Source organism: Aplidium turbinatum, chromosome 3 (genome assembly GCF_918807975.1).
Source record: "Aplidium turbinatum chromosome 3, kaAplTurb1.1, whole genome shotgun sequence".
In the NCBI taxonomy this organism is placed as follows: domain Eukaryota; kingdom Metazoa; phylum Chordata; class Ascidiacea; order Aplousobranchia; family Polyclinidae; genus Aplidium; species Aplidium turbinatum.
Window position 1 is genome coordinate 36630796 of NC_137474.1, and position 15212 is coordinate 36646007.

General features: G+C 36.8%; 1 protein-coding gene and 1 long non-coding RNA gene across 5 annotated transcripts; both read right to left on the reverse strand.

Annotated features, from left to right (window-relative positions):
* Positions 1-1359: 1359 nt before the first annotated feature.
* Positions 1360-8599, reverse strand: LOC145767414 (uncharacterized). Its single transcript, XR_014288781.1, has 3 exons — positions 8484-8599; positions 7637-7685; positions 1360-3060 (listed from the first exon to the last, which is right to left on the reverse strand). It is a non-coding gene; the product is annotated as an uncharacterized LOC145767414 (long non-coding RNA).
* Positions 8600-10014: 1415 nt separating this feature from the next.
* LOC145767309 (uncharacterized) lies at positions 10015-14942 on the reverse strand. Of its 4 annotated transcripts, none has more exons than XM_082579102.1 (5): positions 14627-14942; positions 12796-12919; positions 12275-12347; positions 11657-11891; positions 11060-11248 (listed from the first exon to the last, which is right to left on the reverse strand). In XM_082579102.1, exons 1-5 carry the CDS (start codon positions 14637-14639, stop codon positions 11178-11180), a joined length of 516 nt encoding a protein of 171 aa, XP_082435228.1. In that variant the 5' UTR covers positions 14640-14942; the 3' UTR covers positions 11060-11177. The 4 variants fall into 4 exon arrangements, with proteins under 4 accessions (XP_082435229.1, XP_082435228.1, XP_082435230.1 ...); XM_082579104.1 differs by having other exon boundaries at positions 12837-12919; positions 14627-14938; XM_082579103.1 differs by lacking the exons at positions 12275-12347; positions 12796-12919; positions 14627-14942 and adding exons at positions 10015-10232; positions 10388-10550 and having other exon boundaries at positions 11038-11248; positions 11657-11799.
* Between the last annotated feature and the right edge of the window lie 270 nt (positions 14943-15212).

A 15212-nucleotide genomic window follows, 5' to 3' on the forward strand; every position in this document is an offset into this window, starting at 1 on the left:
TCTCCTTCTTAAATACCTTTGGGTGAAAGCTGCCCCCTTTCTTGACAAACTTTTCCGTAAGTTTTATTGCTCTTTTTAGTAGTATCTTGTTTAGGATGAACAGACTTTTATTGGTATAGTTAAATTTTTCTCTCAACAGCCTTGCAAATTATAAATCAGAACGTATTTGTAGAATAATTCAAAAGTCATGTCGCTACTTCTCAAGGTAGCCTATATGATCACGTTTTTCATTCAGGATATTTTTCATTGAACGGGAATATGTATTTTAATTTTTACTGATTGATTTACTTATCGGACATTTTACAAGTTCTAAACTACCTGTCATTGCAAGGACCCAACCAGTCGCAAGCAGTCACCTTTTTTGCGTGTTCACTTTTTTGTAGCAGGCTGCACGCGCTAGGTTTGTAGTTCGCTCAGTAGCTGTTCAGATCATATCAAAATAAACTAAAGGGATATGATATAAAGAGTCACTGTGCAAATGAAGCATGTGTTTGAAACTTTTTGAATAGTGTAAAAACCCAAAAAAATTTACAAAAACTATCTAATTGCAAAATAGTACAAATTAATGATTGTTGTGTAATTTACTGATGTGGACTTAAACTCTTTAAGCATTTTATCGATGACTATTAGCACCTATAATGTTATAGCTTTGTGTTTTGGCACAATATGGATGCAAATTTGTTTCTGTTTTGACTTTTTTTGCTAGTGTAAGTTAGATATTTTAGTATAAGGCATATTAGAAGTTTTTCATTGACATGACTGACGGTGGCTGCTTGACGAAAACCGCCATAGCCACCCAGCAGCTTCCCGTTGTGGTTTACTTGAAGCATTGAAGCATTTGCTTAATTAAACTGTGCAGTGTAGCCTACATTTACTATTTTCCATTGTTAAATATGGTCGTTATGCATAAGGTATGACTTAATGTTTGGCTGTTTTGATGTCGCAATACAAAATATTAAATAAACCAATCAACCACTGGGTCCAACTGAACTATAACTGTATAACCGATTCCACTGCAAAACTAAGGAGCTTTTTTTCTATACGGTGGATATCTGGATAGAGAATGTCGAGTACCAAAGCTACAGAATGTTCAAATTCCTCACTTCCTGGAGAAACAATTAACTGGTGATTAACCAAAGAAACTGTTTGCCATCTTTAGCAACTAAAAACTGAATTGATGCAGGCGTTCTCGGATGATGACTTTGATAACCATCGATTAGAAAAACAGGAACCGTCTTGTTGCGCCTGGGTATAATTTTTTTTTAATTAAAAAAAACAAAACGATTAGGCCTGCATTTATCACAAAAATGGCCATCACGACCCATGTACGCTGAATTTTATTTACAGCAGAGAGAAATTTGTTTTGGCACAGCTTTAACACATAGGCTACTAGTAAAACACATTAGAAATAAACACATGTAGACGCAATTGCTTGCCATGTTCTTGTTCAACAGGCTAACATTAAAATTCGTTTCCAGGTGCTTGTCTATGTAGAAACGATTTTTAATGTTACTTCTAATGAGCCATCAAAAACATACTAATATTTCATTGTAATATAGGCTATAGATGCCCACGATTCTTTAGGCCTACAGTACATATCTACAACAAATATTTGCACTCAACACTTCTCGCAAAAACTGTTAAACTGTAGTATATTGGGGAAAAGGTGCGGCAAATCGGTTCGTTTCAATTGAAAAAAAAATATGTCTCCAACTACTTTTTTCCGCTAGAACATACGTCACCGCAAGGTTATTCGTTGCTCCAGTGTGCATGAATTTTCACGAGATTTTGTTGATGTTACAGGCGTATTTGTTTTTGCTAACTTTTGTATAAGCAAACTAAAAAAATCATGTGGCAAACATTAGCAAAAAAAAAGATTCAATTATGACTCTTTTGTTTCAGTGAACAATTAGCAATGCATTAGTTAGTGCATTGCATTGGCAATGATAAACTTTACCAAAAGGATCCAGTTCCAACTGGTCATCAAAGAATTTTGAAAGATACCCTACCGATCTTGAGCAAAACGGCCTGATGCATAAATAGGGAAAAACAGACCACTTTATTTAAAAATTCTTGCATCAGTGTACAGTAGTTACAATCACAGCCATCCCAGGGAATACGCAAACCAAGCAGTGGTCTAGGGTTACCACAAGTTTTTTGTGCATATTATCAAACGTGTTAGTGTGAAAGGTGGGCCCAATATCTAAGAGCTGTAGGCTAAGTTAAGTACAAAATAGGCTATGCCATGTTAACCTGAACAGTTAATATATTGCTTAATTGTTTGTTTATTTTGCTATAGGTTGAAAGTGGTGTTATTGTTATTTAAAATGTTCACTGAACGTTGAATAGTCTAGCTCTACGCTAAAGCAGAATTTCAAAAATTAGTTATTGGGCCCGAAAGTTATGATACACTTTGAGGTTGTTCTGGTACTTTTCGATTAATGACAGTTTTGACAAAATAAAAAGAAATCATGATGATTAGAGAAAACTACTGATCAACAAGTACTCAGTGTAGCCTACTGCAACTGCCAAACTTTGTAGAAATAAATAATGTGAAACACTGGTCTGAAACTAACAGTGTTATTAATGACAAGAAAAGTAGCTGCAACTGCACAACTCAAAAACTAAATAACACAAAAGCAATAAACACTTTACAGCACATGCAAAATTAACATCCAAAAGTTTACAAATTGCTGTAAAATTAAAATCGATAAAATTGGTTGATTGTAAAATTGAAACCTAGCGTTGAAAACGACAGGAAAGCTGCAAATTCAACTCTGAAGTCAATTTTTCGGTGGCCTCAATGTGTAATTCTAAAGTTTACCTTTAGATTTTACAAGCGATAATTTTTTTACTTCAAACGCAAATATTTCACACCAACTGATCATATGCTTTTGATTATGTGTGATCATTGCGGGATTATAAATCGCTTTATGCGCGCATTGCCACCACTTCAAATGCAGGAACAGCTCTCTTTTTTTTCTTTTTCTTGGCAGGTTTGGGAGTATTAGTTGGAACGTCAGGGAGTTTAAGGTATTCATCAGTGTATTTCGAGCCACTCTGTTGTGAAAAGGCACAAAATTATTATTTTACTGTAGTACAAATATCAATATTTGCAGTGATTGCAGGTCACCAGAATACTGTATTCATTGTAAACACATTATCAAGACAACAGTTGAGGAAAGCAAAATTTGTTCGTCATATCGTAGGCTAAATGTTTTACAGGTTGAAGGTTGTTATTACAGTATTTTTCATAAACGAAAATGATAAGTTTAGGCCTACATCGTAAAATAAATGTGTGCTTTCTTACTGTTAAAAAACTAATAGACTAAAGCTTAGCCTACTCCTTATGCTGATTTGTGGGTTGTGTGACTGAGTAGTGAGAAAGCCTGCAAGGCTGTCGAAATAGAGTCACTTCGACCAACGGTTTAACACCGCTTAAAGAGCACACGTTTGTGTTTTAGGCAAAACACCTAGCATGCCAAATACGGGAATAAGCTGACTCAATGCCTGTGGCCTTACGCTGCTTTTAATTGCCTGTTGTAATAAAAGTCATTGCAATGATCGTGGAACAAAACGATTGAAAAAATTATATCAAAAATATTTACAGTTAGCAAATTTTAAAGTCTCCAACATAACCAGTGGTGGTATTCAAGAAATTTCACCAGTTTGAAAATTATCATAGTTAATCAAACCGTTTCTTTTGATCAAAATAGATTTTTGTTGCAATCTAACCCACTGCTCAGCAACCGGAGTGCGACGGCACAGTAGTGTATCGCAAGACACACTACTAAGTGTGCCTCCAGCCAACGCTATAATATGAACATATTATTTTTAAAAATATAGTCGCAATTGAGAGGCAGGCTTGTCACGGACGGCTTGATGGTTTTTCAAAAATCAGCACAAATTGTCAGTAGGAAATGTTAATACATTTTGTTTATATTTTTTGTGTATCAAGTTAAATGTGGAAAAATGCCTTGAAGTGGGTTGCTCAAGCCCACGCCCCGAAAGTTGAACTATGACCTTGACTATGACCTTAACTATGACCTTGACTATGATGTTTGACTATGATTATATGACCTATGACTATGATGCTTGTTCTTGCCATCATTTGTTTTGTTTGAATAATCTGGTGTAGCCTATCCACAAAGACATACAGTATAAGGACAAACGTTTTCACTCTCAACGCAAAACAAAATGACAAGAAACTAATTTGCGGTTAATGAAGAAATGTCAACGCATGAAATTAATAACTAAAAATGATACATTACTGCAGGCTTGATCCATTTTTGACATCTGTTGATAAATTTATATCATATTTGCACCGCAGTTTTATCTGCAACATTAATTATAAGCGATCAATGATCCTGCCAAGAAGAAGATGATGCTAAACTTTTGTAAATTGTTCTTAAATTGTTAAGCTAAATGCACAGCAACTGTTTATACCAAAACGAACGTAAACATTTTACAGTATTAATCAGAGTATAAGCATTTGTAACCTATTATATTATTTTGACTGACAGTTTTGGTCCAGGTGTGTCGACCAATTTAAGAAAGATAGTAGGCTTAGGGTATCGTGAGTAAAACATGGGTATCGGAGCACTCGTTTAGTTTATGTCTGCTGCTGCAGTAAAGTAGGAGGTTCTGATATATTTCTTGACATCACAGGGACTGTTTGACAATATTGGGGTTATGGCAACAGTCAGTGGACATCAAGTAATTTATCTTACCCCTGACGGAGAAGTCGAAGCCACCGGAACACGAAGAGGTGGTTCTGGCAATCTTGTATCAGGGACAGCTTGTCGTGCTTTTTTTGCTCGAAGTCGTAGGCCAACTATCGCAAGTATCAGGCCGGCCAAAAAGAATACTATGCTTAGCCAGAAGTCTGTATGGAGCAAACCATGTCGATTAAAAGTTAATATTAAATGTTTATTAAAAGTTGCATAAGCGATCGAGTGTTTATCTGTTTGAAAATGCCGTTAAAATTATTAATAAAGTATTTCGTTTTTACAGCTGTCTTTCTTTGTTTATTTTTGAAAACTAGTAAAATAATTTCCAATTAGGATTGACTGTGATTTCAAACCTGAAGCAGACAATTTTACTCACACCATGTCTTGTACCAATCGTCACTGCAATGTTTAGCATCATTGTCGGCAGGATTAGGGCAACAACGATATGTTTTTGGGTCACAGCAATGTTCTTTTGAAGCTAAAATGAGCAATATCTTATTGGTTAGTTGGTTGGTTTTGAATCTTTATTCTCGGACTGACAAAACCTTGATAGGTTATTTGTGGTAGTTTCGCATACTTCTAGAGGCTCTTGACACAGGGCCGGTTACCGAGATTAGCAGAGTTAAATTTTCCCATCGTTGAAGTGTTGTTGCCGGAGAATTATTCCATTCATTAGGTGCCGCTGAATGGAGAGCAGTCCTGAAATGCGTTGCTCCAGAACCACACCCCGAAGAGTCGAACCAGCGCCAATTCATTTTGACCCCGGCGCGTAACCACTGAGCTAACCACTAAATTGAAAAATCCTCTCTGAAGCTAGGTTGGTTATTTCCCATCATTCAATAAGTAGCCTCCCATAACCTGCTGTTTAATCTTTTACACATATCGAATCATTGCACATAAATGACTCCAACCCATAGGTTTTAATAGAGTAAAGAATACTAGCAGACAATATTTCAAGTCAACAGAAAAAAAAATGATTTAGCGACTAGACATCGTAAACTATGCCAACTTAGATAAGAAAGAATGTCAAAACGTAATAAAATGACATGATCGAGATCTTGTTGAAGCCAGAGGTGTAGCGTCTAATGAGAACGCGGGGGAGAGATGTGTCTTCCAATCACTTTGAAGTTGTAGTAAAACTTTTTATTATTGTATCAAAAAGAGGTTTTCGTGAGGTTGGTGGAACATGTACTGAATTATGAAGTAGCCCATCAGGGGTATAGGGGCATAGGGGGTGACAGGTCACTTTAATTGCGTAATGTAAACATTTAAAACGTTTCTGTTTTGAAACTCTATTTATAACATTAATACAAGGTTGCAGAAGTTAGAGAAAAATTTGTATAGTAAAAATTTGAAATTTTCATAACATTTCTTGATGGCAATAGAAGAATTTACTGTTTTTGTTTTTTTGTTTTTTTGAGAATCTGTTATCTTAATTAGCCTGTAGGAAACTGGGTGGGCTACAATTCGAATGGAGGGATATTTCGGGCATATGATATTGTAGTCTATTTTTAAATTTAAAACTTGTTGGAAAAGCTACAGTTATTTCTGATAGCTATTTCTCATAATCACTCACGAAAACACTATAAATAATCTATCTCTTACAATAAGGCAAAAAGCTAATTTAAAAAGCTCTAAAATCACTTGAATAAGCAATGAATATGCAATTTTCTCTCAATTTTGAGGTTGGCAACAGACATTGGAAAATTTTTATCCTTTAAATCCGTTGATGGTTATAATCTGACTATAGTGACTACGTTAAATGTAATGCAAGTTCAACGAGTGAAACAAGCAATAAAATTTTGAAAAAATTGTGGCTATGTTTATCATGGATTTTAAAGGGCATGTGGCCAAGTGCCTCCCTTGACCTCAACAGATTCTTTCATTGCATGTTATCTATTCTCACATGTGTTGCTTTTGTATTGTATGCTAAATGTTATTACGTTACAAATACATTAAATTTGACAATTTTTAAGCTGAGAGCTATGTAGTCTATGTGATTGCTAAGAAATTTAATATCGTATTGCCGTGTGAAAGAGTTAAGCATGAAAATTCTTGCTGCAGTCAAATAAGCCATTGAAATATTTTTTCGCCACAAGGCGCTTTCCAAAACTGAAGAAAGAAACATTTTTTTTGCAAAGCGTTAAGGAGGTATTTTGGACCCGTTACCTATTAGGCGGTGGGATGGCGCAGCGAATAAGACGTTGGTTTTCCAATAAAGCAAACTTGGTTCGACTCCCGGCTAAACTGGTTGTTGAAAACACCGCTCATCTCTACCTGGCGTGTAATAAATTGAGTGGCCATAAATGTTGAAGGAAAGGTGGCCGAGAGAAAGGAATTGACTTAGTACAGTACAATGAGAGCCTTATCTTCTCACACCCGACACTTGAATCAAGTATAGGACTACCTCTAAAAAATCACCTTTTCTTTCCGAAACCCAAGATATTGGTTTCGGAAAGAGAAAATTACTAACTAACAATTAGTTCATGAAGGGAAAGAGGAGTTTTTTCCAAAAAACAAGTAAAGCATTATATTGCAATAAAATTCCAAAGAATACACAATGTTTTTTTTTTCATTCAGACCCCTGGAAAGGTTCCGGACCCTAAGCTCTTCTTGGTTCTTAATCCGATAGTATCTTAGACCTTCTGTCAACGCAACTGCTCATTCGGACAGAATATATTTTCAAAAACAACAACTAAAAGATTTTTTTGTTAGGACATTTTTTATGTTTTGTAAAATTACGCAACAAATAAAAAGACAGGCTACAAAAGCTAAATAGTAGTTTACATAGGTAGCTAAAATGAAAGTAAAATAACTAGAATTGGAAACCCAATGGTTTCGTCTTAGTTATGTAATCTGACTAATATTTTTACTGAAATATTTGGTTATGTACTGTAAGAACTTACTGTCACAATAGCGCTGTTTATAGAATGAACGCCCGCATGGAGTAAGCCCCTGAAATTAATCAAAAAAGAAAGAAGTGAAAAGTTAATTGAAATAAGGACATATTCTCAGTGTTCAATTGAATATTAATAAATCCAGAGACATCAGAAAATCACTTCCCGCATGCAATTCAAGACCGACATTACTCGCTTAAGTTTTTTTTTGTTAAGACAGACTTAATGTTCAAAGCAAAACCAGCCATCACAATGAACATCTACCGAAGTATACTAATTTACAGTACTTAGATAAGCAATGAAAATTAATAGACGGCATTGTTATTAATATCAATTCAATATGATTTCAGTGATTATAATACAATGTAATATAGTAGTGTATCCAATTAATTAGCGACGACCTTTTAAAGCACACGTTAATTCGAAAAGAAATAAGAATTTATCAAAAGTCTCAGTCATTTTAGAAGATTTACACTACCGGTTACAGAACCATCTTTGCTTGTTTCCTTGACAGAGTCAACTCTGATTTATCATATACGTCTTGGAGAGTAGCTAGTTGAGAAAATTCAGATAATATGAAACCAAGGAAGTTTCCAGAAATATTTAATAAAACTACCATTTAACGTTTTATAGGCAGAGAAAACTTTTTCTCTCTACATCGAGAAATTCCAAGTCTGACTACTTAGATTGCTGGAAGATAGAGACTACCGTTTCTTCGACTTGTTGTTTTTCTTTAGTCATTGCAAACAAACTGTACTTCAGAAATGACTGCAAATAAGCAGGCACTATCCGATCAATGCAATAAACAAAGAAAAACGAAACACATACACTGCTTCAACGCGTGACGGAAACCTACCAGAAAATTGCCATCAGGCATTGGAGCGTGTAAAGCAATGTTGCAGAACGCGTTTTTGAATACCAAATTCTCATCAGTGCAACATTTGGGATGGACGACAAATGGCTCCTCGTGCCCCATCCTGTGAGTACCATCTGCTTTCAACCTGATGAGAAACAAAATTTGTCAACAAAGAGCCTCCACCCGGACGCGAAATTTTTTTTCCTACGAGATTTTTGTCTCATTGATTTTAGTCACTTTAAAAGTAAGATTTTCCGAAAGTGTTTGAGAGATTGGTTGATTCAGATTGCGAAATAACTATTTGCCAATAAAATTCTGCAATGATAATAAAATATAAGCTTTCCCTAACCCTACTTTTTTGAAAAGCTCTTGTGCACCGCAAAAATTAATTTAAAGAAAAAAAAAAGTTTGACTTCGACGGGCGTCGAACCCTCGTTCTCACGATTACTAGGCAGAGGATGATACCACTGAACCAACCGTGCCAACGAGAGAATGTTGCATTCACACGGTTTTAATACAAACTTTTACCAAAATATGTAAATGAGACAGAAATCTCGTGGGAAAAAATATTTCGCCACCCGGACGGCACAGCTGCAAGGGGCAATTGATAAGTTCAGACGCCCCACCATTCTGCAGCTCAACATAGAAAGCTACACAACAAGCAAGACCAAAGTTGTGGAGCAGCTTGCCCATACCAACCGGGCACTCGTCATCCTCCTCCAGGAGACCCACTGCACTTCTGCAGATATGCTAGCTATTCCCAACTACACGCTAGCCGGGTCTACCTTAAGCAGGAAGCACGGCATTGCCACGTTTGTGCATGAGAGCCTGAAGTGGACGTTTGTCGACCAATCTCCAACTGATGCCGAGATTGAGTGGGTGTGCATATGTATCTCAGACTACAACATCGTCAACATCTACAAGCCCCCACCCTCGCGAATGTTGCCATCATCCCTTCTAACGTTCCCCTCCCCCAGTCTCTACGCTGGCGACTTCAACTGCCAGCACATCGACTGGGGCTACAACAACACAAGCAGCGACGGAGAATTGCTGGCTGACTGGGCCTCTACAAGCCATCTTGCCTCCTATTCAATCCAAACCCCATAAACATTGGCTCGTGAAAAACACGAGAAAAATACGTGTTTTTTTACCCCAGTTTCTCGTGTAAAACCCGTGATGTGCACCCGTGTATTACACGGGTGTTTGCACAAACGCAACCCGTGTTTTACACGGCATCTAACCCGTGTTTTACACGACTTCTAAACCCGTGTTTTACACGACTTCTAACCCGTGTTTTACACGACTTCTAAACCCGTGTTTTACACTGCATCTAACCCGTGTTTTACACGACTTCTAAACCCGTGTTTTACACGGCATCTAACCCGTGTTTTACACGACTTCTAAACCCGTGTTTTACACGGGTGTTTGCACAAACGCAACCCGTGTTTTTACACGACTTCTAACCCGTGTTTTACACGACTTCTAAACCCGTGTTTTACACATCAAACCCGTGTTTAATATGGCAATTTATTTGGTACCAAAATCACACATACCAAAAAACACAGATATAACTGAAGACAGTACAGCTGTTTCACACATCATCAGTTGGGCGAACCGTGCTGGATGAAGATGTCCTTGCAACTGACTGTCTTCTTATTCTCTTTTCAGCTGATTTGAGGAATTCTTGCACAACAGCTTTAACATCGCCCATGGTTGTGTCTTTTGTGTAACTGTATGTTCGAACTGATGCTGTAAGCAAAAAAGAGTTAGTGCTTAGTCACAAAAGCAATAGGCTAGCAATAGATATACAGAATTCTTCACAGATCAAATATATTAAAAATAGATTGCAACATACGTTCATTAAGCAGGGTATACGTGCAAAATCTAAAGTTTAGGCTACATACCATAAATTACAAAAATAAGTTTGCAATCTTTAATTGGGCGCTTGGAACCGCGTTGACCCATCCAATTAAACTTCGTCATAAGCTTATCCGTAAATACTCCAGAAAGAAGTTGCTTTACGCTCTTTTTGTAGTCCGTCGAAAAATACCGACTCAAATAAGAAATCTGCAAAACAACATTTATCATATAAAACTTAGACTTCACGGTTATATTCCATAGAATAAACGTAGAGCGCACTCATACTGCAAGCTGTTAAATTTCATTGTTAACAGTCAGGGCCGTGGAGTCAGAGCCGTAACAATGTTTGTAGTTTAGCCAAAGGAGTCGGAGTTTTAAAAATTGCACTGACTCCTACCCCTATATAAAATTGAGGAATGCTCTACATTGCGAGGAATTTTAAAATTATCCATTGTCAGAGTGTTAAAAACTTTGGGAAATGTATATTTTGTTGTTTTGCTGCAAATCAATGAATCGTTGTTTTGCTGCAGTCAATGCTGGTTGAAACTTTCAAGAAATTTGCAGCAGTACGACATTGCAAAACTGTTTTAAAGAGGGTGAAAATAACCAGTATTTCTTGTATGTCTATTCTATGAGGAGAGTCGGAGTTGTGATACCGATTCCACAGCCATGTTAACAGTAAAAAAAAAATTACCAGTTTATTTTGAACAGTGCTGTTTCCCAGGTTGTGTTCAAGCTGGTCAAAATCCTCCAGGCTGTTGATGGGAAAAGATGGAATGTCCGAAGGGGGTTCCTCTATTTGTTGAGCTGGGGCGCTTCTTTCGTTTGTCATTATTATATCCAATTATTCGTTGACAGAATTAAAATTCCCATAATTTCCAGTTGAGCAATTCGAATTCGTCGAACTGTGTGAAAAATAAATAGTTGCTTTAACATGATTTGGTGTTAGCAAAGGTGCTTTGCTTTGACAATACAAAAAGAATAGCTCCCAGACTAGGGCAGTTGTGATTTAAGCAGCTGCCAAACAAGAAAAGCGAGTGGTAAATAATACTGCCAATTAAGAACAATGCTCTTGTAGGGGCGCTCACGTGAGAGACTCAAAAGATCTTCCAAAATTCGAGAAACTGAATTTTCAAAATGCGCTGCTTGTGAGTAAAGATGGGAGTTAAAGAAGGATAAAAAAGAGAGTAAACATAAATAAACGAAGTGAAGAATTATAGCTAAAACTATATCATCACACCGATGCAGCTGAGCAATTGTTGAGCAAAGTTAATCGAACAAGTTTCAAGATTTTAATTTAACCAGGTGCAAACCTTCACTTTGCAGCGCAACAAATTCGTCACAAGATATGTTCTTGGTCACTTCAGGCGTAGTGTCGATTGCAACATTCAACTGATTGTCATCCAAGTGAAAATCAAGGACTGATTGTTCGCGCTCTGGACTTGATTGCTGTGGTGCCCTCACAGAGGAAGATTGTGGAAATTCCGGAACTTGTGGCAGTTGCTGCAAGGTTGTAGCAACCTCAGCTGCTCGTACAGGAGTAGAAACCTATGGAAGATTTAGTGACCGTCAGAGTGAACATTAACAAAATATATTTAGTGATATGCTTGGCTCCCTCTACACCCTCAAGTGTCGCACACGAAAACAAACTGACAACTATGTTATTCAGGACTGTCCAATCTATCGCGTTCTAACTAGGGCACATGCTGGTCTCAAAATCCTGGATGACGACAGCATATTTAGGCAACGTTCAAAAAGTTCTGATTGAACACCTTAATCCGTGCTATTAACCTTAAAAATGAGATTGCAATATTTTTTAAAATCATATTACTTTTAGAAACCGCTCAACTTCCCTAAAAAACAACACCTAAAAATCGTCAAATTTTGGGATTATCATAATTAATAAGTGATTAAAGTATTAGTTTACTTACAGTAATGATATTTTCTGACTCCGGTGAGTCGCTTTCATCTGTATATGCAATCCTCATAGACAACCGGCAATTCCTGCATTTATAATTTGAAAACAGTTACTTCAGCTAGATGTCATGCTTGCCCTTGCTTATTAGTACATTACCTACTGATATCTCGTCAACATCAACATATTTTGCATATACAACCAATCATCATGCAATAAACGTAGAAATGCATGGGTGTACGGTATCTTAAAGGATTAGCTTATATTTGCATCACGGTGTTGTCAGGTACAATGTAACAAGCCAAAATGTACTTACATTAGATATAATACAATTTATACAACAATGTTACAAAAACGTTATATACAACTGCCACGTTAGTGTAACTGTGACTTCAATGCAATAAGTTACTATAATGCGAAGTACTGGCATGCACCCATGTATGATAATTAAGTTAAGAAAGGGTAAAATTAGTTTTGAGCAGTTAAAATCAAAATGAAATGAACAAATATCAGGGAAAAATGAATGCATTGTTATACCGCTTTCTTCTTTTCGATTTAGGTTGTCTACTATCATTTACTTCTTCTTCACTAGCTGCTGTTGAAGCCAAATCAGAAGTATTTTCAGCATGTTGTAACTTTATCAGTGCTTTGGCCAAATCATCTGTTGCAAAATATTAACAGGTCATCTTCCGATAACAGTGATCAAGATTAGGAAAAACAATACACTGGAGAATAAGATCTCATGCATATTGCATATGGAATAATAACAATCTGCTAAAGCGGTTAAATGGAAATTACACACCTTTTTACAGTAATATTCAAACCCAAATTTTTGTTGAACATGCTCAAAGAATGCCCCAAATTCAACGTAATTTTTCAAAGTTTTCTGGGGGAGGACTCCCAGATCCCCCGCCGCTGGGTGTCGCCTTCGGCAATTATGCTGCCAGGCTTCGCCCACCGACCGTCAAACCACCCCTCCTCCCCTTTCAAAATACCTAGCTACGCTACTGAATTGGATCATTGTCATTGGGGCCCGCAAAGCATACTCCGCACAGGGCCCGAAATACCCTAAGACCGGCACTGTACTGGGGCGTTTTTTTCGTTTGTCATCATTACTGCATAAGCGTAGCCAGGGGGGCAAAAGGGGCCATGCCACCCCCAAATTTTCAAAGTTTGGATTCCGAAGTTGAACCCTTTGTTGAAAATATAATATAATTTGTATAAATTTAAATCATTTTCCAAGACATCTGGCTATTAACACCCCCAGGATTTGTTTTAGACACACAGAAAGACACCAATAAATTTTGCAAATCGTAAATCGCGCAAAGTTGATGCAATTTACGCTTCTTTAAACTAATCTGTGGAAGCAATTTCAGAATCGCTTACTCTGTTGGGTTTTTGTGTAGCTGAGTTTTTTGTGTTCTCTAATTTTAGCCGCAGTTTTTGCCCATTCGTGTGTAACAGCTACCTTTAATAAGTTAATAGCTGTTTATCTGCCTACAAATTTCATACAATTATTACCCTGAAAGTGTTTCCAGAAAGCGCTATAATCCATAATTTGAGTGTAATTTTGGAAATTTTTTACGGGGGAGCATGCCCCGGACTCCCCTAAAATATGCGTGCTTTTGGCACGCTCTAACCCCCCGCCAGCCTTATTGCTTCCCTTGCTTAAACAAAATATATTTAGTGATATGCTTGGCTCACTCTACACCTACAAGTGTCGCACACAAAAACAAACTGACGACTATGTTATTCTGGACTGTCCAATGTATCGCGCTCCAACTGGGGCACATGCTGGTCTCGAAGTATTTTCAGCATGTTGTAACTTTATCAGTGCTTTAGCCAAATTATGTGTTGCAAAATGTTAACATGTCATCTTCCCATAACAGTGATCAAGCTTAGTAAAAACGATACACTGAAGAATAAGATCTCATGCATATTGCATATGGAATAATACCTAACAACCTACTAAAGCGGTTAAATGGAAATTACACATCAAAAAATTGACAGCTAATTAAGACAAGCAGCTGTGCTGCAACAGAAACAACAGAGCAAACATAAATTTTGTTGCACAAAACTCCATATATTGGAAAACATATTATATACATATGGGATTATGGGTACATGTTGATTGTTGAATGAAACAACCTTGACACTTGGCAATGTAAATTAGTAAGAGAGAATCATAAGGCCAGTGAATTCCAACTCTTACGGTAACTCTTAAGTCACCATAATTATATATATGTATAATATAGCCGGCCATTGGGTACTCTACTGGCAAAACCCTACCTCTGATTTTTCCAACTTTTATTTAAGTGCCGTATGTATTATAACTTAATGGGTAGTATAAATTAATATTAATGTTTACCTGTTTTGTACATAATTCGTACATGATACTTTTTCCAATTTGGATTGACATCTGAATTTTGTAGGCATAACTGGCGAACCTTGTAACCGGAAGCTCAGGCTAATAACATTCCAAAACATCATTATCATGAAATATCCATTTCTCTAGGACAAGATCAACTTCACCTCTTGATATAAAGTCTACGACTGAAAATGCTCTCAGTCATAGTCTTCATATATTTAATCTACAGAAGCACAAAATAGACTGGACTTACTTAACATAGACAGTAAAGCATTTTCAATCAGTGTTGTTTCTCAAGACTGCACATTAAATGATACGCCAATCGAGTAAAACTATTCGTACAATAGAAATAAATGCACTGTCTACACTCTACAGCAAGCCCTGTAGCCTGTAGGTAGGTACCATACTTCGATAGATGACAAAAAACAGGCACAGCTTTTCGCTACCTTTCTGAACAGCACTGCACCATTTCGGTATGTTCATCGCGATTCGTGCACAATCTTTTGGTAAAAAGAAAGATTGAACCTTTTATCTTCAGGCGCTTTTCGGTAGATTTAAATCAGTTAATGATTTCTAAATATAAATG